Source organism: Encephalitozoon intestinalis, chromosome II (genome assembly GCF_000146465.1).
Source record: "Encephalitozoon intestinalis ATCC 50506 chromosome II, complete sequence".
Taxonomy (NCBI): Eukaryota; Fungi; Microsporidia; family Unikaryonidae; genus Encephalitozoon; species Encephalitozoon intestinalis.
The window spans coordinates 127,097-149,948 of record NC_014416.1 but is presented as its reverse complement, the minus strand read 5'-3'; the positions used below and the strand labels follow the sequence as shown (position 1 = coordinate 149,948).

The 22,852-nt window shown below is 39.8% G+C and overlaps 19 protein-coding genes across 19 annotated transcripts; 11 read left to right on the top strand and 8 right to left on the bottom strand.

Annotated features, from left to right (window-relative positions):
• Positions 1–180: 180 nt before the first annotated feature.
• Positions 181–771, top strand: Eint_021310 (E2F/DP transcription factor; the record flags this gene model as incomplete). The annotated part of the gene is made up of 1 exon (XM_003072442.1): positions 181–771. The coding sequence occupies one exon, from the start codon at positions 181–183 to the stop codon at positions 769–771; it is 591 nt and encodes a 196-aa protein (XP_003072488.1).
• An 86-nt stretch (positions 772–857) lies between these two features.
• Positions 858–2,135, top strand: Eint_021300 (SUMO ubiquitin activating enzyme E1 subunit UBA2; the record flags this gene model as incomplete). The annotated part of the gene is made up of 1 exon (XM_003072441.1): positions 858–2,135. The coding sequence occupies one exon, from the start codon at positions 858–860 to the stop codon at positions 2,133–2,135; it is 1,278 nt and encodes a 425-aa protein (XP_003072487.1).
• Positions 2,136–2,246: 111 nt separating this feature from the next.
• Eint_021290 (uncharacterized protein) lies at positions 2,247–2,564 on the top strand (the record flags this gene model as incomplete). Its single annotated transcript, XM_003072440.1, has 1 exon — positions 2,247–2,564. The coding sequence occupies one exon, from the start codon at positions 2,247–2,249 to the stop codon at positions 2,562–2,564; it is 318 nt and encodes a 105-aa protein (XP_003072486.1).
• Positions 2,565–2,635: 71 nt separating this feature from the next.
• Eint_021280 (Rad4-like protein) lies at positions 2,636–4,297 on the top strand (the record flags this gene model as incomplete). Its single annotated transcript, XM_003072439.1, has 1 exon — positions 2,636–4,297. One exon carries the CDS (start codon positions 2,636–2,638, stop codon positions 4,295–4,297), a length of 1,662 nt encoding a protein of 553 aa, XP_003072485.1.
• Positions 4,298–4,635: 338 nt separating this feature from the next.
• Eint_021270 (uncharacterized protein) lies at positions 4,636–5,211 on the top strand (the record flags this gene model as incomplete). Its single annotated transcript, XM_003072438.1, has 1 exon — positions 4,636–5,211. The coding sequence occupies one exon, from the start codon at positions 4,636–4,638 to the stop codon at positions 5,209–5,211; it is 576 nt and encodes a 191-aa protein (XP_003072484.1).
• A 67-nt stretch (positions 5,212–5,278) lies between these two features.
• Eint_021260 (dolichyl-phosphate-mannose-protein O-mannosyl transferase) lies at positions 5,279–7,291 on the top strand (the record flags this gene model as incomplete). The annotated part of the gene is made up of 1 exon (XM_003072437.1): positions 5,279–7,291. The coding sequence occupies one exon, from the start codon at positions 5,279–5,281 to the stop codon at positions 7,289–7,291; it is 2,013 nt and encodes a 670-aa protein (XP_003072483.1).
• A 16-nt stretch (positions 7,292–7,307) lies between these two features.
• Positions 7,308–8,639, bottom strand: Eint_021250 (chromosome condensation complex Condensin subunit H; the record flags this gene model as incomplete). The annotated part of the gene is made up of 1 exon (XM_003072436.1): positions 7,308–8,639. The coding sequence occupies one exon, from the start codon at positions 8,637–8,639 to the stop codon at positions 7,308–7,310; it is 1,332 nt and encodes a 443-aa protein (XP_003072482.1).
• An 80-nt stretch (positions 8,640–8,719) lies between these two features.
• Eint_021240 (uncharacterized protein) lies at positions 8,720–9,244 on the top strand (the record flags this gene model as incomplete). Its single annotated transcript, XM_003072435.1, has 1 exon — positions 8,720–9,244. One exon carries the CDS (start codon positions 8,720–8,722, stop codon positions 9,242–9,244), a length of 525 nt encoding a protein of 174 aa, XP_003072481.1.
• Positions 9,245–9,274: 30 nt separating this feature from the next.
• Eint_021230 (Dim1-like protein) lies at positions 9,275–9,697 on the bottom strand (the record flags this gene model as incomplete). Its single annotated transcript, XM_003072434.1, has 1 exon — positions 9,275–9,697. One exon carries the CDS (start codon positions 9,695–9,697, stop codon positions 9,275–9,277), a length of 423 nt encoding a protein of 140 aa, XP_003072480.1.
• A 33-nt stretch (positions 9,698–9,730) lies between these two features.
• On the bottom strand, positions 9,731–10,687 carry Eint_021220 (uncharacterized protein; the record flags this gene model as incomplete). Its single annotated transcript, XM_003072433.1, has 1 exon — positions 9,731–10,687. One exon carries the CDS (start codon positions 10,685–10,687, stop codon positions 9,731–9,733), a length of 957 nt encoding a protein of 318 aa, XP_003072479.1.
• A 33-nt stretch (positions 10,688–10,720) lies between these two features.
• Eint_021210 (transcription initiation factor TFIID subunit TAF11) lies at positions 10,721–11,167 on the top strand (the record flags this gene model as incomplete). Its single annotated transcript, XM_003072432.1, has 1 exon — positions 10,721–11,167. The coding sequence occupies one exon, from the start codon at positions 10,721–10,723 to the stop codon at positions 11,165–11,167; it is 447 nt and encodes a 148-aa protein (XP_003072478.1).
• Positions 11,168–11,212: 45 nt separating this feature from the next.
• Eint_021200 (chromosome condensation complex Condensin subunit D2) lies at positions 11,213–13,981 on the bottom strand (the record flags this gene model as incomplete). The annotated part of the gene is made up of 1 exon (XM_003072431.1): positions 11,213–13,981. One exon carries the CDS (start codon positions 13,979–13,981, stop codon positions 11,213–11,215), a length of 2,769 nt encoding a protein of 922 aa, XP_003072477.1.
• A 68-nt stretch (positions 13,982–14,049) lies between these two features.
• Eint_021190 (Sec24-like protein) lies at positions 14,050–16,167 on the bottom strand (the record flags this gene model as incomplete). Its single annotated transcript, XM_003072430.1, has 1 exon — positions 14,050–16,167. The coding sequence occupies one exon, from the start codon at positions 16,165–16,167 to the stop codon at positions 14,050–14,052; it is 2,118 nt and encodes a 705-aa protein (XP_003072476.1).
• Positions 16,168–16,225: 58 nt separating this feature from the next.
• On the bottom strand, positions 16,226–17,995 carry Eint_021180 (DNA ligase; the record flags this gene model as incomplete). Its single annotated transcript, XM_003072429.1, has 1 exon — positions 16,226–17,995. One exon carries the CDS (start codon positions 17,993–17,995, stop codon positions 16,226–16,228), a length of 1,770 nt encoding a protein of 589 aa, XP_003072475.1.
• A 95-nt stretch (positions 17,996–18,090) lies between these two features.
• On the top strand, positions 18,091–20,019 carry Eint_021170 (glutamyl tRNA synthetase; the record flags this gene model as incomplete). The annotated part of the gene is made up of 1 exon (XM_003072428.1): positions 18,091–20,019. One exon carries the CDS (start codon positions 18,091–18,093, stop codon positions 20,017–20,019), a length of 1,929 nt encoding a protein of 642 aa, XP_003072474.1.
• Positions 20,020–20,398: 379 nt separating this feature from the next.
• On the top strand, positions 20,399–20,791 carry Eint_021160 (homeobox domain-containing protein; the record flags this gene model as incomplete). Its single annotated transcript, XM_003072427.1, has 1 exon — positions 20,399–20,791. The coding sequence occupies one exon, from the start codon at positions 20,399–20,401 to the stop codon at positions 20,789–20,791; it is 393 nt and encodes a 130-aa protein (XP_003072473.1).
• A 103-nt stretch (positions 20,792–20,894) lies between these two features.
• On the top strand, positions 20,895–21,428 carry Eint_021150 (uncharacterized protein; the record flags this gene model as incomplete). The annotated part of the gene is made up of 1 exon (XM_003072426.1): positions 20,895–21,428. The coding sequence occupies one exon, from the start codon at positions 20,895–20,897 to the stop codon at positions 21,426–21,428; it is 534 nt and encodes a 177-aa protein (XP_003072472.1).
• A 69-nt stretch (positions 21,429–21,497) lies between these two features.
• Eint_021140 (uncharacterized protein) lies at positions 21,498–22,097 on the bottom strand (the record flags this gene model as incomplete). The annotated part of the gene is made up of 1 exon (XM_003072425.1): positions 21,498–22,097. The coding sequence occupies one exon, from the start codon at positions 22,095–22,097 to the stop codon at positions 21,498–21,500; it is 600 nt and encodes a 199-aa protein (XP_003072471.1).
• Positions 22,098–22,198: 101 nt separating this feature from the next.
• Positions 22,199–22,822, bottom strand: Eint_021130 (uncharacterized protein; the record flags this gene model as incomplete). Its single annotated transcript, XM_003072424.2, has 1 exon — positions 22,199–22,822. One exon carries the CDS (start codon positions 22,820–22,822, stop codon positions 22,199–22,201), a length of 624 nt encoding a protein of 207 aa, XP_003072470.2.
• Between the last annotated feature and the right edge of the window lie 30 nt (positions 22,823–22,852).

Here is a 22,852-nt window from a genome sequence, read left to right as displayed (position 1 = left end):
GAGAAATTAATAACATTTATAAGAACCTTAAGTCTTTCTCAAGTGTGGCATGCTTTCGCCTCTGCCATGTATGCAACTGCCTGATGCTTTAGGTTTTCATTTTCGGGTGTGTGGGAATTGCCCCAAATCAAAAACTTGCTTCCTTATTTCGACTAAAACCATTTCTGCCGAAACTCCCTCATGGCAAGAAAATCGACTTCGGACAGATTGTCGTCTATTAGATCGGAAAACTCGCTTTACAACCTTACCAAGAGATTTCTAAAGCTTGTGAGTATGGCACCAGACCATAACATAAGCATTCACCAGGCATCGATAGAGCTGAATGTAGGAAAGAGAAGAATATACGACATAACGAATGTATTGGAAGGATTAGGACTTTTGAGTAAATGGTCTGTAAGCAACGCAAAGTGGATTGGCGGAAACATAGATCGGTATTTACTTGATGATGAAGAAAAGGAAAACCAGGAGAATTCCTATCTAAATCCAGAAAATGTTCTAAAAGGCGATGATCTGGACGAAACCCTTTTCAGGCTCAATGAAGAGATTTCAATGCTTTCCCAGTCGGAAAAGAATCTTGCAAATGCATATGTTACATACTCAGACCTCCAGAACCTTCCTTCTCTAGATGGAAACCTCGTTTTTGCAGTTAAGGCACCTTCGGAAACCATAATGGAATATCCTCGATATGAAAAAGGTTTCTATAAGCTTAAGCTGAGCTCCGAACAAGGAACCATAAATATCTTCTACGTTTCCGATGAAAAGAAGGATTAAAGCTATTTCATATGGATTTCCATTCCATGCTTTATCTTTAATGTTCATTGCATAGTCTATATAAGCCCCATTACCAGAAGCCTTGCATGATCCGTGGAAGAGTCTTGGTAGTGGGGTGTGGAGGAATAGGATGTGAATTGCTGAAGTTGCTAGCAACAAAGAATTTAGAGAGTATAACATTGATAGACTGCGATAACGTTGACCTTTCAAACCTTAACCGGCAGTTTTTCTTCGGTAGAAAAGACATTGGAAAAAGTAAAGCAATTGTAGCAGCCAAAGTTTTTAGGAAAATGAACAAGAAATGTAAAGTCTTTCCAATATGTGCAGACATCACAGAATTTGATGCAAGGTTTTTTGCAGAGTATGAGACAGTCTATAGCTGTTTGGACAGTATCGAAGTACGAAGTTATGTGAATCAAAGATGCTTTATCTCAAAAACACCCTTGGTTGATGGAGGAAGCGGTGGGTTCAAGGGCCAGGCGTATTATTTCGACTACAACTCGGAATGTTTTGATTGCATTCCAAAGAGGATTTCAAGAGAGCATCTGGTGTGCACGATCCGATCAAGGCCGACCAGTTTTGAACATTGCATTTCCTGGGCAAAGTACGTGTTTCTCGAAATGAAGTTGAAGGTAGACGGTGAACAAGACTTTTATCCAAGACATCTGAAAGACATTATAGAAAATTGCGAAGATATGTCGACTCCAGGCGAGTTAGAGAAGTTCAGAAGCAGTGAAGACTACAAAGAAAAAACCAAGAAAATAGTCGAGATTTTAGGAAGTTCGGATCTCATCTCGTTTGACAAAGACAAGAGAGATGTTTTGGAATACATTTACAATGTGGCATACATAAGAGGAATGTGTGCAGGAATCAAACCCTTATCCTTTGACGATGCAGTTACGATAGCAGGGAATATAATTCCGTCTTTGAGCACAATAAACTCAATAATCGCATCCCTGATGATCCTATCTGTTAAGAATAAGTGCAATTATTACTGTGTCGACAATGGAAATATCATCCGAAAGCTAGAGACATGCGAAAGAAATCCGGGATGTCGTACCTGCTCCTATCATTGGTATGGAGTTCTTTACGATGGGACCTTGACTTTTAAAAGATTGATGGAATGCTTTGAGACGCGCAACTTGAAGCTAATTGCATATTCCGATAAAAGATTGTTCTTTACACCGGATATGGCAGAATACCTAGACAAGGACATCGAGTTTGAAAACAACAACATCGCAGAGGTTGTATGCATGGGAAGAAGAAAAAGAAAAATAAGGGTCTTCTTATATTTTCTGAGGAGAGGAGAGACATTGTATTTTGGGAGAATACACAGAGTTGTATACGGAAGACGACGAAAATAAATATTACAAGAAAATATCTGTCTATTTTTTGTACAAATAAACACATTTGCTTTATGTTGGGTTTGAACACTCGGGCTTATAAAAGACAAGCAACGCGCCCAACACAGGGGTATGTCTGTCGAAAGTATTAAAAGACTTGTCCAGTGCGAGAACGATGCCAAAGAGAAGCTAGAGATGGCACGTAGGGAGCTTGAGGAGATGAGGGCTCAAGCGAGAAGAGATGCAGGATTGATGGTTGAGGACCTTAGAAAGGAAAACGAAAGTAGGTTACTTCTTCTAGAAAAGGAAGTTGAGGAATACATAAAAGTAGTTGATGAAAGGCTAAAATCCGAATTTGAGATGAAGGTCAAGAAGCTTAGAGATGTGAGAAACAAAGGAGACGTTGTTTCTGCGTTGGTAGAGCATGTCTCCGGTGGAAGCGAAAAATAAATTCTTTGTTTGGTATTCTTTGGAGTAGTGATCACCTTTTATATTTAGCCATGAATTAGAGCTAGGAGGGTATGGATTTTGAAATCCAGAGCACGTTCAAGCCAAATGTGTTTGTGTGCACAACGGGAATTTCAAGAGATGAACAGGACTTAATAAGGAGCCAGCTCCCAAAACATGTGATTCTCGAGGATACGCTGTCCACCACTACAGATTACCTAGTTTCCTACAAGGCAATGATGACAGAGAAGTATATCCAGGCTTTGAAATGGAATATAAAGATTCTCCATGTCAGATGGTTGTACGATACAGATGAAAACACAAAGAAGTATGAGATGACACCACTTTCAGGGTCTAGTTTTACAATCTCCGGAGTGACCGACGACTCTCTTATCAATTACCATTGTCTTCTTGGCGCATCCTTCACCGAAAATCTTACTGCTTGGACAGATTTTCTGATTACTAATTCCCAATGCAATGAGAAGACAGAGTTCTGTAAGAAGTATGGAATTCCGGTTGTCACATCCCATTCTGTGTTTGGAAATGACTATGGAGCATACAAAAAGGAACCTCATTTTAAAGCCATAGACTCAGCCGGCGAACCTTTGTTTAACGGGAAGGTATTTTTCCTTGATTCGAAGCTTCCAAAGATCCTTTTCAATCGTCTCAGAAGATTAATTATATCGAACGGAGGAACACGTGTGTCGGTTGTTGATAGAGATGTTGATTTCATAGTGGCGGAATCACATGGGGAATTTAAGAGACATGATGGAAAGGTCTTTCACTATCAGTATGTTTTCGATTGCGTTGAGACAGACTCTATTTTACTTCCTGGGCCCTATAAAGTTTATTTTGGAAGAAGTAATGCTATTCTGAGTGAAGCGGTATGCTGCATTGACGCGAGTCTGAGGGAACTGAAGGTAGAAGTGTTTAATAAACTAAGAGCTTTAGGAGCGATTGTGAAAGAAGAAGTTGATGCGAGCTGTACACATCTAATAATAAGAGACAGGAAAGAATATACAGGAAATAGACATACTCCATATAAAGTCGTATTACTGTCATGGGTTGACCAGTGTCTGCATCGGATGAGATATGTGAATGAAGACAAGTATAGGATAGGAATAGAACCTTCAAATTTGTTTATAGAAAACAAAAAAGATGAAATGTCCAGAAAGACCGGGATCTTTGCTTCTAGATTTATGCTGTTCCAATTTACAGGGTTATCTCCAATCCTGAAGAGCAAAGCAATCGAGAGATTTGAAAAACTAAGGGTAAGGTATAGTGATGGAGACCGATATGAGAAATGTACCCATCTCATCATGGGTAGTGTATGTACGTCCGAAAAGTTTTTATCGTGCTTGTGCAATGGAGGATGGATTCTCAGGCCTGATTTCATAGATAATTTTGATAACTCGGCAAACTTTGATTTCGGTAAGTATGAATGGACTGCAGACGAGAATACTCCAGAAAAGGAGAGAAAGATTGTGGCCTCAATCAAAAAATGGAGAGAAAGAGTGGCATCCAAAGGGAAGCCAGCATTCCACAGATGGATTGTTAGACTGTACTGTGATGAACAGAAGAGGGAAAGCTATGCAAGAGTCATCGTAAACGGAGGAGGAACAATTACAGAAGGGAATGAATATACACACTGCTTTGTATCTAAGAACTATAAGGGAGAAGTGTCTGCCGAAAAGAAGTACAGCACGGATTATATATTTTCACACTTGTTTCGATGACTCTGGATGTGGTGTTTTTAATTTTTCAACCAACCCTAGCGAATGATTTTGGATTATGGGATCTTCTTTTCAAGAAAGGTTTCTATCTGTTTGTGTGAGGGATACATGCTAGTAGGAAACAGAACGAAGTTTACAGCTGTAAGAATAAGAATCTCAGATAAATCACATCTATATCTGCATCCGAATGCCAAGAGAAAAAGATCATATGTGGAAAGGGTTGCCTCCGATCCTCGAGTAATTTTAAGGGCCAGAGGAGATCAGAGAACCTGAAGCTGTATGTATCCTTGGTTACTCGGGGGAAATACAACCCCGTCATTTGTGGAAATAGGAGACAGCAAATGATTAAGGAAGCCATCGAGAGAAAGAAGACAGCATGGAAGAATCTGGCGAAAAGAGATATTTACGGATACGATAAGCTGGTAAGTATTCTTGATCCCGGTATGGATTTTGGTCCGGAGATATCTCTAAAGAGAAAAATAATGGGTATGCTCAAATCATCTGCCAATCGGGAAAATACATCAGACGAAAGAAGAATCATCAATGGAATTCTTAAAAGCGAAAAGGGAATCACAGGAGACATTTCTTTTGCTCTCCGAGTTCATTATGACTTCTGCACCAGAAATAAGACAACCTCCTCATTGAGTAGTCTGGATAGGGAATATGGGAAGATGCTTAACTTTATTCTTTATGACAGGCCTGAAGAAGAAATGGATCTGTGTAATATAGACCATCCGTTCTATAACGAGGTGGCCCTATTCAATTTATTTGTAAAGTGTAAAGACAATGTTCTAGAGTTGGATAGGGAAGCTTTAAAGAAGAATGTATTTCATACGATTAACGAAAGAGGAATAAGAGATTTCATTGGAGGAAAGGTAGAAAGGCTTTCAGCAGCCAGGGAAGATCGAGGTGATTAAAGTAATTTGATCGACAATTGAAACATGTTTCAGGTGTGGCTTAAAAAGGAGAAAAGGCAAAAATATAATGGCAAAGTCCAAATACCTTGAGATATCTACCGTCCTCTTGATATTCACATTGAGTATAGTTATGAAAACCTACCGGATAGAGAACGGAGACTTTGTTGTATGGGATGAAGCCCATTTTGGGAAGTTTTCGGAGAAATATCTATCCAGAAAGTTTTACTTTGATGTCCATCCTCCCCTCGGTAAGATACTAACTTCTCTTGGAGGATATCTTTTTAACCAACCTCTGGACTTCGAATTTAAATCAGGAGAGAAATTTCCTAAAGGATTTGATTATTCGGGAATGCGGAGATTTCATTCTGCCATAGCGTCTTTTATGCCAGTTCTTGGATACCTAATGCTTAAAGAAATGAAGTATTCATACAAGCGTAGAATTCTTCTTTCTTTAATATTTATATTTGAGAATGGGTTTACATCCATTGGAAGACTAATACTTTTGGACTCCCATCTCCTGACATTTACGGCTGCAGTTGCATACTTCATGACTAGAATGTACTTTAGATCTAAGGAAAAGATAGATTTGGCCTCTATTTCTCTTCTGGGAATAACTTTGGGCTGCGTCCTGAGCATTAAGTGGATTGGATTTTTGACAATGAGCCTGGTTGGATTGTTTACCATCTATTGTCTATGGTGTAATATTACCTCTAAAGAAAGCATTTTGGGATTTGCCAAGCTGTTTCTTATGAAGGCGTTTTTTCTGATTTGTATTCCGGCGTCTTTGTACGTTCTATTGTTTTACATCCACTTTGAGATGGTAAACAGGAGTAGTAGCGACGATGGACATATGAGCTCACTCTTTCAAGCAACCCTCAAGGGAAGTGACATAGGTAACAACAGAAAATATCCATTGTTTGGAACTAAGGTGACAATTAAGTCCTCCAAGACAGGAGGAGGATATCTCCATTCCCACGACCACAAGTATCCGAACGGAGAGAATAATCAAGTAACCATCTATCATCATAAGGACGAAAACAACGCCTGGGTACTTCAAAAGGTGACTGATGACCTAGAAGATGCAGAGTTCATTTCGTCAGGTGACACAGTTGTTCTTCTGCACATGGAGACTAGGAAGTATTTGGACATTCCAGGCAACCATTCTCTTATGTCAAGTGGTTTGAGAGCAGAGTCCTCAGGAAGCCACCTTTCCGATACGAACCTGTTCAAAATAGAAATAGTAGAAGACGCCATAAAAAAGGAGGGCCGAGTAAAAACTCTTACAACCAAATTCAGGCTGTTCAGCACCAAACATAACTGCTATCTCAAGCCTTCATCAAGAAAATATCCTTCGTGGGGATTTGAGCAGGGAGAGGTCATCTGTGGAGCCAAGAAGGGCGAGGCAACTCTTTGGAATGTCGAGGAAAACACATCTGCAAAGCTGAGCGAAGAGAAAAATCCTGTGTATAAAGAGATCACAAGATATCCATTTTCAAAGAAGTTTGTGGAGCATAATAAGGCTATGTTTATTACAAATGCTTCTTTCATTCAGGATGAAGATCTGGAGCCGGAAAGAATTGTTTCAAAGCCATATGAGTGGTTCATCCTCAAAAGAGGATTAAGAATGACCGCGTGGGACGGACAGAACGAGAAGTTCTATATGTTTGGAAATCCACTTGTATGGTACTCTTCAGGAATTTGTGTGATTCTTTCACCGATTGTTCTTCTTTGCAGAGTAATCAGCCGAAAGCGAAAGGGGAAACCACTGGCATTCCTAAGGAACGAAGGATACATGGTTTTTCTGTCTTGTTGTGGATGGCTCCTGCACTACATTCCCTTTTTCTTTGTTAAGAGAGTGCTGTACTTCCATCACTATTATCCCGCCTTGTTTTTTGCATTGTTTTCATTATGCTATATCATGAAATTTGCCAGATTGGGATTTGTTGCTGTGTTTACGTTTTTTGTGATTGTATTTTTCTTCCTCTACTCAAGACTAACTTACGGATTTGGCGAGGAGACAGAATTCCTTAGAAGAATCAGCATAATCCCCACTTGGGACTTCATAGAGAAAGGACAGTGAAGAAGCTAATTTATCCCTAAGTTCTTGAATCTGGTGATATCCATACCTTTACATCATCTCCTACGTCTTTAAGTTGAATATTCTTCTCATTGGCAAGATGAAGAAGAGAAATAAAACAAAGATGCATAGAAATATCTTTAGACTCTTCGCTATCATATATCTTGGGTACACTTTTAAATATGGAAAGCAAACTGGTGCTTCCCTCTCTAACGAAATCAAATACATTATCCTTCAGCTTTTTGATGTTGATTTTCTTGGATGTCTTTCTAAGCGGGACTGTGCTTCTTTGGTTTCCCTGAGAAGGAGCATCAGTTATAAACTCGTCCTCAGGTTCCTCCACAATGCACGGATCTGGAGAGTAATCAAAAGAGATTTCATCCATATGACTTTGGTCTTTCCTATGAAAAAGCCCATCTCTTACTAGATATCTGTACAGATCTTCCACCTCCAATCTAAAGTCCTGAGGTAGTACATGATGGTTTTCTCTACGCTCTACTATCAAAGAAGGCTCAAAGAGGGTGTTTCCTGCCTCAAGTATGCCCTCGTGGTCTATTATTTCTGTAAAGTCCAAAAAAGAAGTTTCCTTGGGTTTCTGTGATCCTCCCTTTCCTTTTTTTGCCTGTACTTTCCAGTGATTTGGCCCTGCCCATCCCTTGAAATAAGAAAACGAAGTCTCTTTGTAAGCAAGATTCTGGTTATCCGCAGTAGGAGGAAACTCGGAGAAGTCAGGATGATTGTCAATCCCAAAACCCCCCGATCCCCCAGAGGACTCGTCATCATTGCCTACTATAGGGTCGATAATAATATCCTTTATCTCTTTATCCTCGTTTATACTAGGAGAAATCTGCAGTCCCTGAGGAAGGTTTACAGATAGTTTGAGATCGTCTACAACTACAGTCTCCCAATCCCTAGAAGACGTCATCCTAAACATTCCGTCTGACGAAATTCCCAATGCATCGATCATTAAAGCATTCTCAGCCAACGACGACAAGTACAGAAACTTCGGATCAACCAGCCTTCTCGACGCACTTACTTTGATATTAAGATTAAGAATGTTCTTTTCTATTGTTGTTTTGTTCTTTTTAGCTTGCCTCTTTTTCCCTTCTTCTCTCCCAAATCCTTCCAGAAGTCTCATTGCATTTTCAGAAACGTCGTCTACACGCGTCGAATAAACCTTGGCACACCCATCCAACGTAAAGCTGGCCTTCTGAAAGTTAATCCCTTGTTTTTCTCGAAACTCATCTATATTTGTAAAGTGGTCAATTAGGGTTGACTTCCATGTATTCTTTGTTGTGATTTTGTTTTCAGCAGCTGCCTTTAGCCAGGTTCCTAAGTCATCGTTAGACATGGGGGCATAAAGAAGCTGTTTTTTGATTTTGGAAGCTGGATCTGGGGCTTAAAGATATTATCCATCAATGGTCTTATCCCATGGATGAGAAGCTTAAGGAAATCTCAAGGTTAGTGAGTGAAGTCAAAAGGAAACTCGAAGTAATAATCCAAAGTAGCTCCCACATCAAAGAGTTTAACTACAAGGTGGAGGCACTACTGGCAGCCTTTGACGCATACACAATCCGTGGTGTTGAGCACAATCTAGACTTGGACAAGACTTCCCAAACCATAGTTTTTCCTAAGAAAGTTATTCCTAAGGAAAAAACTAAAGAAGAGACAACATCATCTTTCTCAAACATAAGAGGAGAGGAAAGCTTGCAGGAGTTTATAGAAAGAATGGGATCCACCACAACTGGTAATAAGCTATTCAGGAACAATGCTGCAAAAATAGCAAGGTTTCTTTATGATAATAGAGAAGGAGCCGTGCTGGAAGAAATTATCAAAAACACAGGAATCTCAAGATACAGATGTGTCGACATTCTTAACACAATGCTCAGAGCAGACCCTCCTCTTGTTTCAAAAAAATTCGATAAGGGATTTATTTATTCGATTGTGCTCCTCTAGGAGGATTTTCTTTGATAAATATCTAGCATGTTATAATTCTCCTTGCAGCTCTTGGACCTTAAACGGAGATTTTATAATTCCTTTTCCTCTTACACCTGCCTTGTATGCCAGTGTAAATATTTCTACAAGCATTTCTTCATTCTCCACTAGGAAATTTATTTTGTCGTTGTCTCCACTTGAACAATCTATTTTTATATGTCTCCTGTTAAAGAAACACATGATATTCAAAGGCGAGTCTAACCTCATCACTTCTTCAAGTTCCTTTACTGAGTTTCTTTCACAAACATATATATCAACGTAATTAGAAAGGAGAGGACATATCTTCTCTAGAAGTGCATCTGTATGGGTGCACAGCGGATCTTCTTTGTCTCCAAACCTTATAACTACAAGTCTGCAAGATGTGTCTCCGACTACTTTGTTCACATCATCTACTGAGGTTAATACACTTACCATGGGTACAATACACAGGCTTGCTATAACTGCTTTTTAGAGATCTCGGAAATACCTCTTCAAAGATCCAATGGGATTCTTGTCTATGTAAAGCTCCTCTCTACACTTAAGATATTCCCCCCTTTTTCTCTTAAATCCTTTTGCATTGTAAATATAAAACTTCTCGATTCTTTCAGTAATCTTGTCCCGAGCATCCAAAAACACAGGAGCATTAGATACTATCTTGTGTATGCATTTGATGTGAAGCTTGGTAAGGTTGTTTTGAAATTCTGAAAAGCAACCACTCAACTCCTTGTTAACTTCAAGTGAAGAAGGTTGCATATATGCTTTTATAAAGGTTTCAACAAACTTAAATGGGAACTTTTTGAGAAGCTTGAGAAACTCTCCCATTTTTTCCCTGGAAAGCATTCCACGGATCATAGGAATAATTCTAGCTGTATCTGGGATGATGAATGTAGATCCGTTGTAGAGAACTAACAAAGCTTTTACACCCTCGCCTGAGAACCTCAAAGGTCTTGAGTTTAGTAATGACTTTAAAATTGGACTGGTATGCACAAATGGAACCATCATACTCTCGTCGATCTCTGGAATTCCGGCTCCATCGTTCTTTAAATACCCCATTCTCTTGGGAATTTGAATCCCGAGAGTCGATCTGAAGAAGATCGGAATAATCGGTTTCGTCTTTTCTCCGCTTTGATCCTTAACTGTAAATCCATGAATAACCACCAGTTCATGTCCAAGAAGGGTCCCAACAACTTCCAGAAGAGTTTCTTCGATCTTATCCAAAGACACTTCATGCTTTATACCAACCCTGTTTACAGTAACCAAGGCTATTTTTTTCCCGATACTTTCTTTTACTTCTATTTCGTACTCCATTGATGGATCGCATCCAGAGGTCTTTCCATCCTCCAAAGAATCGTTGTTGGACTTCAGGAGTTGGAACCACTCCTCAATAGAACTACTTATGTGCTTCCGATCGATTCTTATTATCATGGGCCTATCTCTACTCGAAAATTAACCCTCGAAATGAACGAGAGTAATGAAGAAGGAGAAAAGGACCAAAACACTAAAGACGTTCAGTCAGACACAGAATCTGACGACCTCAATCTCATGACAGACGATTCTACATACAAGAGAGAGGATCCTGGGCGTCTACATTCTATTACAGGGACAATGACTGAGGAAGAATTGCACAGGTATGAAAAGTTTCGAGGGAGCGGGTTTCCAAAGGCTGCAATTAAAAAGTATATAAGCAGCGTAATAGGCCAGGCTGTAAATCCAAATTTCGTCATCGCAGTTTGTGGGCTTGCAAAGGTATTTGTGGGGGAGATGATAGAAATGGCAAAGATTGTTCAGGGAGAAAGAGAAGAGACCGGCCCTCTTCTTCCTTCCCACATACATGAAGCATATAGGAGGCTTCACAGAAAAATTCCCAACATAAAGGTGTTCAAAAAGGCACCCTGGAATACATAGCTAGATCAGTTCTTTGGATATAGACTGGACTTAGGCTTTGAACATTTATTTAGATCCGTCGAGGAGTCTAACCACCTCCATCATTTTTTCATCCAAATCAAAGGCACTGTGAAGAAGCCTCAAGGTTTCTGGTTCAACCTTTGACTTCAAGGCCTTCAAGAATAAACTCTCCTTGACTTTTTCGCTTACCAAATCTCTAAAAAATCCTATAACAGAAGATAGTTGGTCATTGCCTGCAGTTATTGTCTCGTAGAGAAGGACAGACATCATATTCTCCTTCTTGGATATCTGCACCAGAAGGTGTTCTGCCATTTCTCGAATTTCGGTTTCCTCATCGATTAGAAGAACTGCAAGTTTGGAACCATATCCCTTGATTTTAAGGATGTTCTTCATAAGCAGATTGTGAATTACAAGAAGAGCATTTCTTCGAACATCTACATCTGCGTCAGAAAGAGATTCAAGCAAAAGATAAGTATGTTGTTCTGCAACGGTATTGTAGTTCAACAGAAAATCCCCCATTGCAACAACAGCATTTGCTCTAACTCTAGAGACCGGATGATTCATAGACCTGACAAAGACATCGTAATGCTCGGTAAAAAATTCAAAGCTAATGCACATGAGCCTGTAAAGGGAAACATACGAGCAAACCTGTATCTCCTCATCATTGGAGTGGCATCCATCTTCAACAATTCGTTTGAAGATAGAGAGAATACTTTTTCCATATAGCATCTCTTTCTCCTTAATGTAGAAGAAAAAGTCAATGATTTCCTCTTCACTTTTGTCTCCAATCCTAGAGGAAATATTATTGCTAAACCCAGGGTCGCTTAGAATTGTACTATTCCCATCCCTTTCTTCTTCAATAATGGTGCTAATACTCTGTCTAGATGCATTTATACTTCTTCTCCTCTCCACTATCTCAGGAGTAATTACTGTTTTATCCACCTTGACTTTTATCCTGTTGGACTTCACCAGTCTTTCCAACTCCTCTAGATACTTCATGTGTTTCAGCCCAATATATCCTACTGCAGAAATAACCTTGAGCATGCTTTTTTCCATCATACAAAGCTTTTCAAGTAGCATGATAATGCTCTTCTCGGGAAATCTGCTAATTGAATATATCACAGAAACAGTTATCTCGGTTACCTGATGTTCAAAGAAAGTCATCTTCACAAGGTTCTTAATGAGCATTTCTATTATCTCACCATCGAATTCCACCCTCTCCCGTATCTTGATCTGTATTATGTTTTTGTACACGGACAGCATCTCAACCAAATCCTTTTCCTCCTGGATAGAGAATAAAAGATTTGTGATAGACAGGGCCAACGAGTGGAACATATCTACCGGAACAGGCCTTCCTATATGCCTTAAAAGATAAGAGGTTTCAAAGAGATAAGCTCCTTGAAGAAACGTATTGTATAGCTCCCCCACAAATGACTTATCTATATACCTCCTTGTACTGAGTTCTCTAATCATTCTTTCAAACGAATGATTTCCTTCCTTCCTTATAAACTCCTTGAAGAAGCCAAATAAGCTGATCTTGCTCATCTTCATCTGCATAATAAGGTCTTTGAAAGACAGAACCAAGAGTTCCTGGTCTTGGGTCCATACAAGATCAAAGAGTGATTCAAATGCCTCTTTGGACCCATCTATTTTATAGTAGAAGGAAAGCTTTACAAATTCAACACATTCGGCAATTTCTGTTTTAGTCTCTCCATTCAGGAGAATTATGACATTGTCCTGTATTTCCCTCATGATGTCGTGGAACTCATTCAAGTCTTCATGATACCTTCTTTCAACCTCTTTTTTCTTATTGTCAGGATAGTTACTGTTGTTTTCATCCTCGCTTGGCTTGAAATTCTTCTTTTCAAGACTTTTTTCAGATGCAAAGGGATGGCTCATAAGTAAGCCAGAACAAATCCCTATGGCCTTCTTTCGAACGACAACCGTTTTGTCCAGAACCCGACCTCCAATCTCCCGAATGATTTCATGTCTTCTTCCTACGCCTATTGAGTTCCTTTGGAAGAGACATTCTAGAACCTGAAGAGCCTTATACCGAGTTAAGAAATATGTGTCAGATAACCTCTCTACAACCATTCCTATAAGATCGTTCATCTTCTCAACCATTCCTTTCTTCTTAAAGTGCTCTACAAGGTTTGCACATATTTCCAGGAAGCAGTTCCTCATAAAAAAGTGCTCAGACTCAAGAAATTCTTCAAAGGACTCGTAGTTTACAAACAGACTTATATCCTTTTCAGATAAGGAAGGAAGAACAAGAGACAGGTTTTTCAGCAGAGCTGGATTATCTTGCTTCATGGCACATTCAATAAACTCATGAGATACTGAGGGAATGGATTCAAGTATCGACCCGATAATCTCGGAGCTACTCTTCGTACACATAAGATCGATCATGTGGTTGACCAATCCTATGTCCTGGCTGTAAATCCTAATGCATTCAAGAAGCCTTAGCCTTATCGCAGAATCCTTCCTTTTCTCTTTGACTTTTTCCAGAATCAAAAATAGGATCTTGACCATCCATTCTGAGGTCTCTCTCGAGTCTCTTCTGCATCCTCTGATGAAGTCAATGATTCGAACAAGCAGACCTTCGTCAGACTCCGTCCCGAGCTTCGATGTGAATGTAAACAGTAGAGGTGCCATCTCCCCAGGTGCATTGTTCCTATTTCTCAGAAGCTCAAATATCTTTCCTTTGTTGTCGTACTTGTCTGTACACGACACTAAATAGTTGTAGTCCTCGTGATTATCAACTATTGCCATTGTTTTGAGCTTTGTTATGAGGTCTTCCAATTCCCTTTGCATTGGGGGGAGGCCAGGCATGGCTTTTCAAGCAGTCCATGGAATATGATAAGAGATTTCAAACAGTTTTATTAAGCCCTCAGCAATTCAAGATATTTAGAATAGGATGGAAGGCCGTGAGACTCGTCTTCCACAAAGTAAGTGAAGAATATGTCCTTATATATGCTGCTTGTGCCATCGTCCCTCACCAGCACATAGTTGGGAGTTAAATGCCTATTACTTCTCAACTCTTTGATTATCTTACATACAGAATCACTAAATTCGTTCCTTTCAGGATCGAAGATAAATCTTTCCGATCCTATGGACGAGTCGAACAGTAAGTTCGGGAGAGATGGATCGCAGTCTCTAGCCACAAAAAAGAAGATGGTCACACCGGTATCTAGTAAATACAATCCGTTTGTCTCGAGGCAGTTAAGAGTTAGGTTAAGTGGCTGTATAGAGTCCAGCCGATGTAAAGCGAGTAAAGTTGGATATATCACTGTATCAACCAGCTTTGGGTAGGAATTGCTAATCAGGTATATGTAGTAGGATTTGTAGTCCATTGGTGTATAAGATGCAGGTCTGAGGGGAATAGACTTGCAAAGAGATAGGATGAGCATCGGAAGCACCTCGAGTGTTGCAGGTAAAAGGGTTGTTGTATTGGAAAGCTGCTTGTACAATCTGACAATATCCTTCATGGACTTATTGAGATACTCATTACCTCCTCCCTTTGTCCTCGACTCGAAGAAAAAGGCTTTCAAAGCAAATGCATGTGCTACTGCATAAGGATCCACAACACTGTACAATGATCTAGACACTTTTTCAATACAAAAGTTCACTACTCGGATTCTTCTTTCTCCAGTACGAAGTGTTCTAAGAATAGCCACTTGGAAACAAACGCCCCTTGTCCCTTCTTCCTTGGATATGTCTATTTCAAAACTGAATGAGTGAGGAGGAAAGAAGGTGGAAAACGATATTAAATCCTCAGACCTATGGTGTAAAGATCCGAAGTACTCCTTTATAAACACACACTTGCTGGTTCTGACTCTGCACATTCCATACAACCCTATATTCAAATCGAGATGCGAAGCAAGATCATTAGCTAACTTTGTGGCAAATGTAGGATCGGTTCCATCGAAGTTTGGGTAATAGTATACCATTCCTCCTGTATACTTACTTAATACACTAAGAGTAGGAAGTTCTATTCCAAGTCGGGGAAACAAAAACTGTGTCACAGATATACCTTGCTTCGACAAATACACCGATATTTCTTTGTAAAATACCGACTTGCATCTTAGCTCATGTTGATTGGAGTCCACACACCCTGGGCCTACGTTTGGATATGTTGCCAGAAAGGAGATTATGCATCCTCCAGTGGTACCGAGGATGTTCTGGACAATCCTTAGTGCATCTCCGTAATTGTTTCTTGTAGACTTGTTTTCTATGAAGAACCTTTCTATCCCATCAACGTCGAAGCGATGATCAAGAGGTAGCAAGAAGTCCTCTTCTAAGAAGAAAGGAATATGTGTTGCATCCGAGATTACGGAGAAGTCTCCGTTTTTCCTGAGAAGGTATATGCACGAGTCGAAGAATGCAAACATCATACGAGACCTTGGATCAAAGAACCTTGGGTTCAGCCCTCCTAGAATACTTCTTATAACTGCATCAACAGATCTATATTTCATGCTTTCAAAAGTCACTTCTATGAGAAAGCATATTAATGGAGGGGATGGTGTTTTGAGCGAGTAATTCGGTGGTGCTTCTAGCTCATAAACAGTACTTCTCAGCTCCCCTCGGGTGTAGTAGCTGTAATTATGCATAGCATTCACCTTGGGGTCAAACAGACTACTAGTCCGAGATATCCCTCTGCTGGTAACTTGAAAGGCAGTTGCCAGATCGTTGATTGTCAGGCAGAGATTGCACTTCCACTTCAGACCTGGAGGTATAATCTCAACAAAAGGATTCAGGTAAGACTTGCAGCGTTCACATCGGATTATGTCGTCCGAGCACAATGGAACCTCTTCTTCTTCATAGTTTTCTAGTATCACATTAATAACAAAAGGAATTCCAGACGTTCTTACTAAATCCTGCTTTTCGGGAATGGCTGTCAGAGTCGATCTGTAGTAGTTGCATTCATCAATAATAGACCTTGGAGAAAGGTCTTCCTCATTCGGTTGAGGACTTTCAAAGCCACTTTTCATATGCTCCATTGGGGTGAAAACTAAAACACAAACTTAAAAATTTTTGAAAACATATTACACCAATTGATTAGTAGAACTCTTCGGAATTCTCAACCTTAGAGTCTAAGTACATCTGATAAATCTGGGAAGATGTGGTCACTTCTTTCACATCTTTATCCTCTCTTTCTCTTAAGAACCTGGGGAACCTTAGCGATATTCCCTTTTCATTTCTATTACCCCCAGCATTGTATATGGGCGACAGAGAAAGTCCGGCTGCCTTGACCTCCCACACATATTTGGCTTCTACCCACACATCCGGCTTAACAGACTCCTTGTATGAGTAGTTCTTTGGTGCACTGCACAGATTACTACTTAGCTGTTCATAAAGCCTCGATAGAATATTGTCATCAAATCCCGTCCCTATCTTGCACAATGCCTCAAACTTCTCTTCTTCGTCATTGTAGACTCCAAGTAGGAATCCTCCATAGAATCCAGCTCTCTTTCCCTTTCCATAATATGCTCCCATCACAACCAGATCCAACGAATCCGACATTCCCTCAAGGTAATCCTTCTTTATCTTTATCCATTTGTTACTTCTCTGTGATGGAAGATAGGTTGCATCCGACCCTAATATCTTTATCATCATCCCCTCAAAGCCCTTTTCGACAGACTCATTAAAGAACATCTCGGACTCTTCTGGAGTCTCGCAATCTTTAAACTCTGTAAACTGAAACTTCCCGTCCATCTCCTTGAATGAGCTGTGCAAAATCTTCCTCCTTTCTTCAAATGGCTCGTCAATATAAGTTTTCCCATCAAAGTATATTAGATCAAATCCAAAAACACACACCTGAACATCTATTTTACTGCTCTCCACCCTTTTTCTCTTTCTTGTTGTTAGTATTTGGAACGGAAGAATTTTTCTCTCTTTTCTATCATATGCAACAATCTCTCCGTCAATAATGAAATCTCTATCCGATATATTGTAGAGATCCATTAAATCCGGATACTTTTCTGTGGTCTTCTCGGAATTTCTACTAAAAGTTTCTATCCTATTTCCGAACTTATGGATCTGGATCCTTTCTCCATCGTATTTGTACTCGCAAGTAAAGTTCTTGTTTTCAACCTTTTTGAAAGCTGATGTCAGGTCTTTTGAAGGATTTGCCAACATGGGCTTCAGAGGAACTCCCGGAGAAACCTGGAACTTGGTTGGAAGCCCTTCTACTCCGTATTCAAGAATACATTCGGCCAATCTCCCTATGTCCGGTTGTCTATTGAAAGCTGCCTTGACTTCGTCGGCCTTGTCACTAGAAAAAGCATTTGCAAGACTTATCAGTACAGTTTTAAGTGCCAGTCCTACTTTAAGTCTTCCCTCAATTAACCTTATCAGATATTTCGACTCTAATGGAGAGCATTTAACCATCATTCCGAGGATGATTCTCTTCTTGGATGCAGAGGATTTCTGTCCCCCCTCGTTTGCCACCTTTCTCATTCCAAGAAACACATCCATTACTTCCAGCTGTGTCTTCAACACAAACAATTGCGATACTCTACACTTCATTGCTATAGTCCCCAGATCTCCTTCCTTTGAATATTCCTTTTTAACATTTTTGGCAGACTTTCCTGTGAGCTCAGCAACAACATTTATTAAAGTATTCTCTCCCACTCCCAGTTCCTTATTGAAGTATTCTGGATACACTGTTGCTGTAAACAGGTACAGAACTGGAGCCAAAGAAGGAGGATCGATTTTATGCACATCCTTCAGGTAATCCGTAAGTATTGATTGGATCTCCAAGCGCTTAGTGGTCTGGTTTATTCTCTCCAATACCGTACAGAAATCTACAAACAAAATTTTGCTCATCCCGGGGGCTTTGTATAAGACTTGGAATACCTCTAGTAGTATTGCGGCCAGCCACTCAACGAATAGGCAGATAATATTTTGGCCCATTAAACAAAATGAATAGAAAAGGCGAGTTCAAAGAGGAGCTTATCAATTACATCCTGCTAAAGAAATATGGCACAAAGCCAGAGGATCCTCCAGTGTATTCCAATGCACTGGGAAAAATATCTAAGGAAATTTTCCCGGCCGGTCTTATGGATGTTCTTGATTCCTACACCATAAATCCGAATCGAGAAGAAGGAGTGAATTTTCTACTTTCGCTCAACTCCTTTATAAGCTGCATTGACTCTGACGAGCTGAGGGACATTCTTTTTGGAATGATCAATATAAATTCGACACTTACCAAGCTCATAAAAGACAAGAAGGAAATGGAGAAGTTTCCGAATGTCTGTGAGATGTATTCGGAGCAATTCAAGGCTAACAAGAACCTGCTTAAGGAGTTTAACACAAGTTTTAAGAAAGAGCAAGGGAACCTTGAAATAGATGGGCCGTCGGAAAATGTTATAACCAGATTTCCCCCAGAGCCTAACGGCCGCCTCCATATTGGACATGCAAGAGCAGCACTTTTGAATTGGTATTTTTCCAGCAAAGGGAATGGACGTCTGCTGGTTAGGTTTGATGATACAAACCCCGAGAAGGAGGAAGAAAGGTTTGAGAAGGGAATTCTAAAGGATCTCGATCTTCTGGGAATCAGAGAATACACTCTTTCCCACACCAGTGACTACTTTGAAAAGATAATAGATTTGGCCTTTTTCTTGATAGATGAGGGTAAGGCATATGCAGATAACACGCCACAGGAAGAAATGAGGGATGAAAGAGGAAAGGGTATTGAGTCCAAATGCAGGAATATGAGTACAGAGGAAAGCAAAAGGATATTTGAGGAAATGATCAGCGGGGAAGCCTCCGGATATTGTCTGAGAGCAAAGATAGACATGTCCAACTGCAACAAGGCCATGAGAGATCCTGTTATTTTCAGAATGAACAAATCTCCTCATCATAGAACGGGCGACAAGTACAAAGTTTATCCCACTTATGACTTTTCATGTCCCATTGTCGACAGTCTGGAGGGGGTTACATTGTCACTTCGTGCTAATGAATATAGAGATAGAAATCCTCAATACTACTGGTTCATAGAGAATCTTCAATTAAGTAATAGGCCTAAAATTCATGACTTCTCGAGACTCAACTTCGAGAATACCGTTCTTAGTAAAAGAAAGCTTAAGTACTACGTCGATAACGGATTTGTGTCGGGATGGGATGATCCAAGGCTAGCAACAGTTGCGGGAATAAGGAGGCTTGGGATGAACATGGAAGTTCTCAGAGAATATATACTGATGCAGGGAGTTTCTCAAAAGACCTGTACCATATCTTGGGACAAGGTCTGGGCAATGAACAAAAAAAGAGTTGATCCTGTGGCACCAAGATATTTCTGCGTTCAGCAAAGAAATGTTGTAGAAGTGTCTGTTAAAAATACATCGGAATATATGATGAGTGTTCCAAGGCACAAGAAGAATGGAGACATCGGGACAAAGGAGGTCTTCTACTCAAGTTTAATACTTCTTTCTCAAGAAGATGGGCAAATACTCCAAGAAAATGAAGAATTTACATTGATGAACTGGGGAAATGCGATTGTTCGAAGTAAAAGTGTCCAGGACGGAATTGTGACTAAGATGGAAATCATTCTTAATCCAGAAGGTGATTTCAAGCAGACAAAGAACAAAATATCGTGGGTTTCCAAGAGGGGATCTGTAGTTGTGGAGCTTATTGAATATGGAAGTCTGATGACTGACGGGGACGACGAGGATCTGGCAGCGAGATTCAACACGGATTCCATCCAAAAGGAGTATTGGTATGCTGAATCTGCCGTTGTGGACATTAAGGAAGGAGATGTGATTCAATTTGAGCGAAATGGTTTTTATTACTGCGATGGATTTTTGGTATTTAATCTATTGCCCTTTACTAAGCAAAAAAGAACAGCCAATTAAAATTGTTCTATGTTTTTCGAACACTTTAGATTTCTTCCAACATTTATTGCACAGCTTATGAATACGGAAGACTTGAGGGGCATAGAAGAGGATATTTTAATAAAACAGAGGCATAGAATGTCTTTAGAGAGGAATGTTTCAGTGGGAGCCAGGCCTAAAGAGCCTATCCTATTGCCAATATGGCCTTTTAAGACCTGGAGATGATTAACTTCTGTTCGTTTTAAATTAAGACCAATAGAGTTATTAATTAGAGTTCAAATTTTGTAAAAACAAGCAATTTAAGATGCATTACAATACATGACATTCAAGAATAATTTAATATATCAGTGAGTGAACAGACGTCAACTTGTTTTAAAGAAACTCAGCTCACTTCCTAAAAATGGCTAGTGAAAAAACCAAAAACGTAAGAGAGCTAGAAGCAGCACTTGGGCTGCTGAAGCTGAGTGGATTCCAGATGAATAGATACTGCGCTGGAAAGCAAATGAGAAAGACAAGACTGCAAACATGTGTTCTGAATAGAATATTCGAGATATCGAAGTTTCCTTCGTCAAAAACAATTATTGACTTGGCATTGCTTATCAATGTCCATCCAAAGTCCATTCAAAAATGGTTTCAGAACACAAGACAGGCTATAAGGAAAAAAGGACACATGAAAGGAATTCTCCTTCTCATGGAACCCGAAGAGCACAACTCCATGGACATACCTCTTCCAATCCTAGCAGATATTGTTGAAATGGAGAAACGTGTCATGTCAAGATTCGGGCTGGAGTGAGCGAATTACTTGACTGAAATTGAATATAGGTTTATGATCTACCAATCTGTAACAAAGATCATCAAACTCATCTGGAGGTAAGACAGGATAAACAAGTCTCTAGATGAATGAAATGACCTTTTCCAGGAGGATAGACATGCTGGATAACAGCATCAAGGAATTGGAGAGAGGTACTCACAGAGAGGACGAGTCCAAGCTGCCTGCTATGTTTCAGATTTGTGATCGTCTTGTTGAATGTGGACAGCAGCCTCCAAGGCTTGTGAAACGCTATAACGAACTGAAGAATAGATACAAATGCATTTCAAGTCCCTATAAAGAACTAGATAATGAGATATCTGCATGTAAAATGCATATGGAGGCACTGAGTCGGAAGAGCTCGATAGATGAGATTACTAGAAGTGTTCAAGAGGTTGTCGCTGTCTCGAACTACATAAACTATGCAATCAACGACGCCAGATTTCCCATTGATAATGTTATGGAACATCTTGAAGAAGGTGAGCAGTATGGAATGCTCGTCAACGAGCAGCTGAGTATTACTAGAAGAAGAAAGCTTTGGAAAGCCAAGATTATCCAATCGATTCTGCTACTTTTATTCTCTCTGGTTGGAGTTTTCGTGCTTCTTAAGATTGTCTTCTAAAAATAAAAAGCAATCTGGTTTTTACCACTTCAATAAATTCTTTTAATTTGAAATCAGAAAACACCATATTTAAGATCTTTTGTTCAACGGAATATACTTTTTGAAAGCAGATAAGTCTCCAAGAGATTCAATTTTTCTGGCAAGCGCAGAATTTCCTAGCCCAAAAAATTCTTCAACACTTTTGTATTCTGTCCCTCCTTCGATGCTCTCTACAAAATCTTTCCACATACTTGGCCCGTACCATTTCCTTCCGTCATCGGCAGTTATTATCGGACCCTTTTGAGGATCCACACTACATATATACAGGATCCTGTCTTTTGCCTTCTTTTTATAAGCGTCGTGCTTCTTATACTTCTTTCTGCACATATATCCTACAGGGTAGATTGCTGTTTCGGTATGGAACATGTCCAGATTCTCTGTAGGAAGTCTACCTATGTCAACAAGAGACAATCTGTGCATTCCAGTCCCAAACATTGTTCCCTGGTCAGGTGGTCTTGGCTGATCCTTTTTGTCTAGCTCTTTATTCATTTCTATTGCTTTTTTCAATGCACACTGGTCGACAAGCTTTGCATTTATAGAATCTTCCAGAGCATATCTCTGTCTGTACAACTCTACACGTCTATTATACGCCTTTACAAATCTCTCTGCCAGTTTTCCTTCTTCTTCCATTATCCTTTGTAGGGCCTTTATTAGACAAGAAACATCATTTGCAAAGAACCATGCAAAACAAAATGCCCATAAGAATTTATTTCAAAAAGTTCTTTGATTCCTCACACTTTCAGCCCATCAAACTCCAACTTATATCCCTGCGAGACTATCTTTGGAACATTCTTCTTGATATTCTCCACATCCTCTATACTGTCGAATGTCATGACAACCTTGCCATCGTCCTCAGACTTCATAGATTTAATCTTTCCAAACTCAGAAATAGCATTGATGGCCTGTAACATTTCGTTCTTTCCATATTCAACAACCACAACCTTCTTGGCATCATGGTCCAGATCATAAGCAATCTCTTCGTCTAGGAACGTCAGAATCTCGTTCTTGATGTATAGAACAGAATCTATCCTCGAGACAATGAACTGATGAGATATTCTCACTTGCGACGAGTCGTTGTAAACAAATTGCCCGATGACACTTATAGCCGATTTCAGGTTGTCTATCTTTTGAAAAGACAGGTGAGATATGAATACTTTGGAAACTGGGCTGGATATCTTCGATTTGATGTATTTCCCAAAGTCCTCGGTGCATATTTCGGGCTTGCTCGCCTCCTTGGAGATTGTTAGCTGAGAATCCTTCATGTAGTATTGGTGGATGACCGATGGCCTGTTGCAGAGCATGCTATAATAATTCTTTACAAAGATTACTTCGTTCGACTTAGGAATACTTGCCATCGGGGAGGAAAAATTTGCATTTTTTTGGTA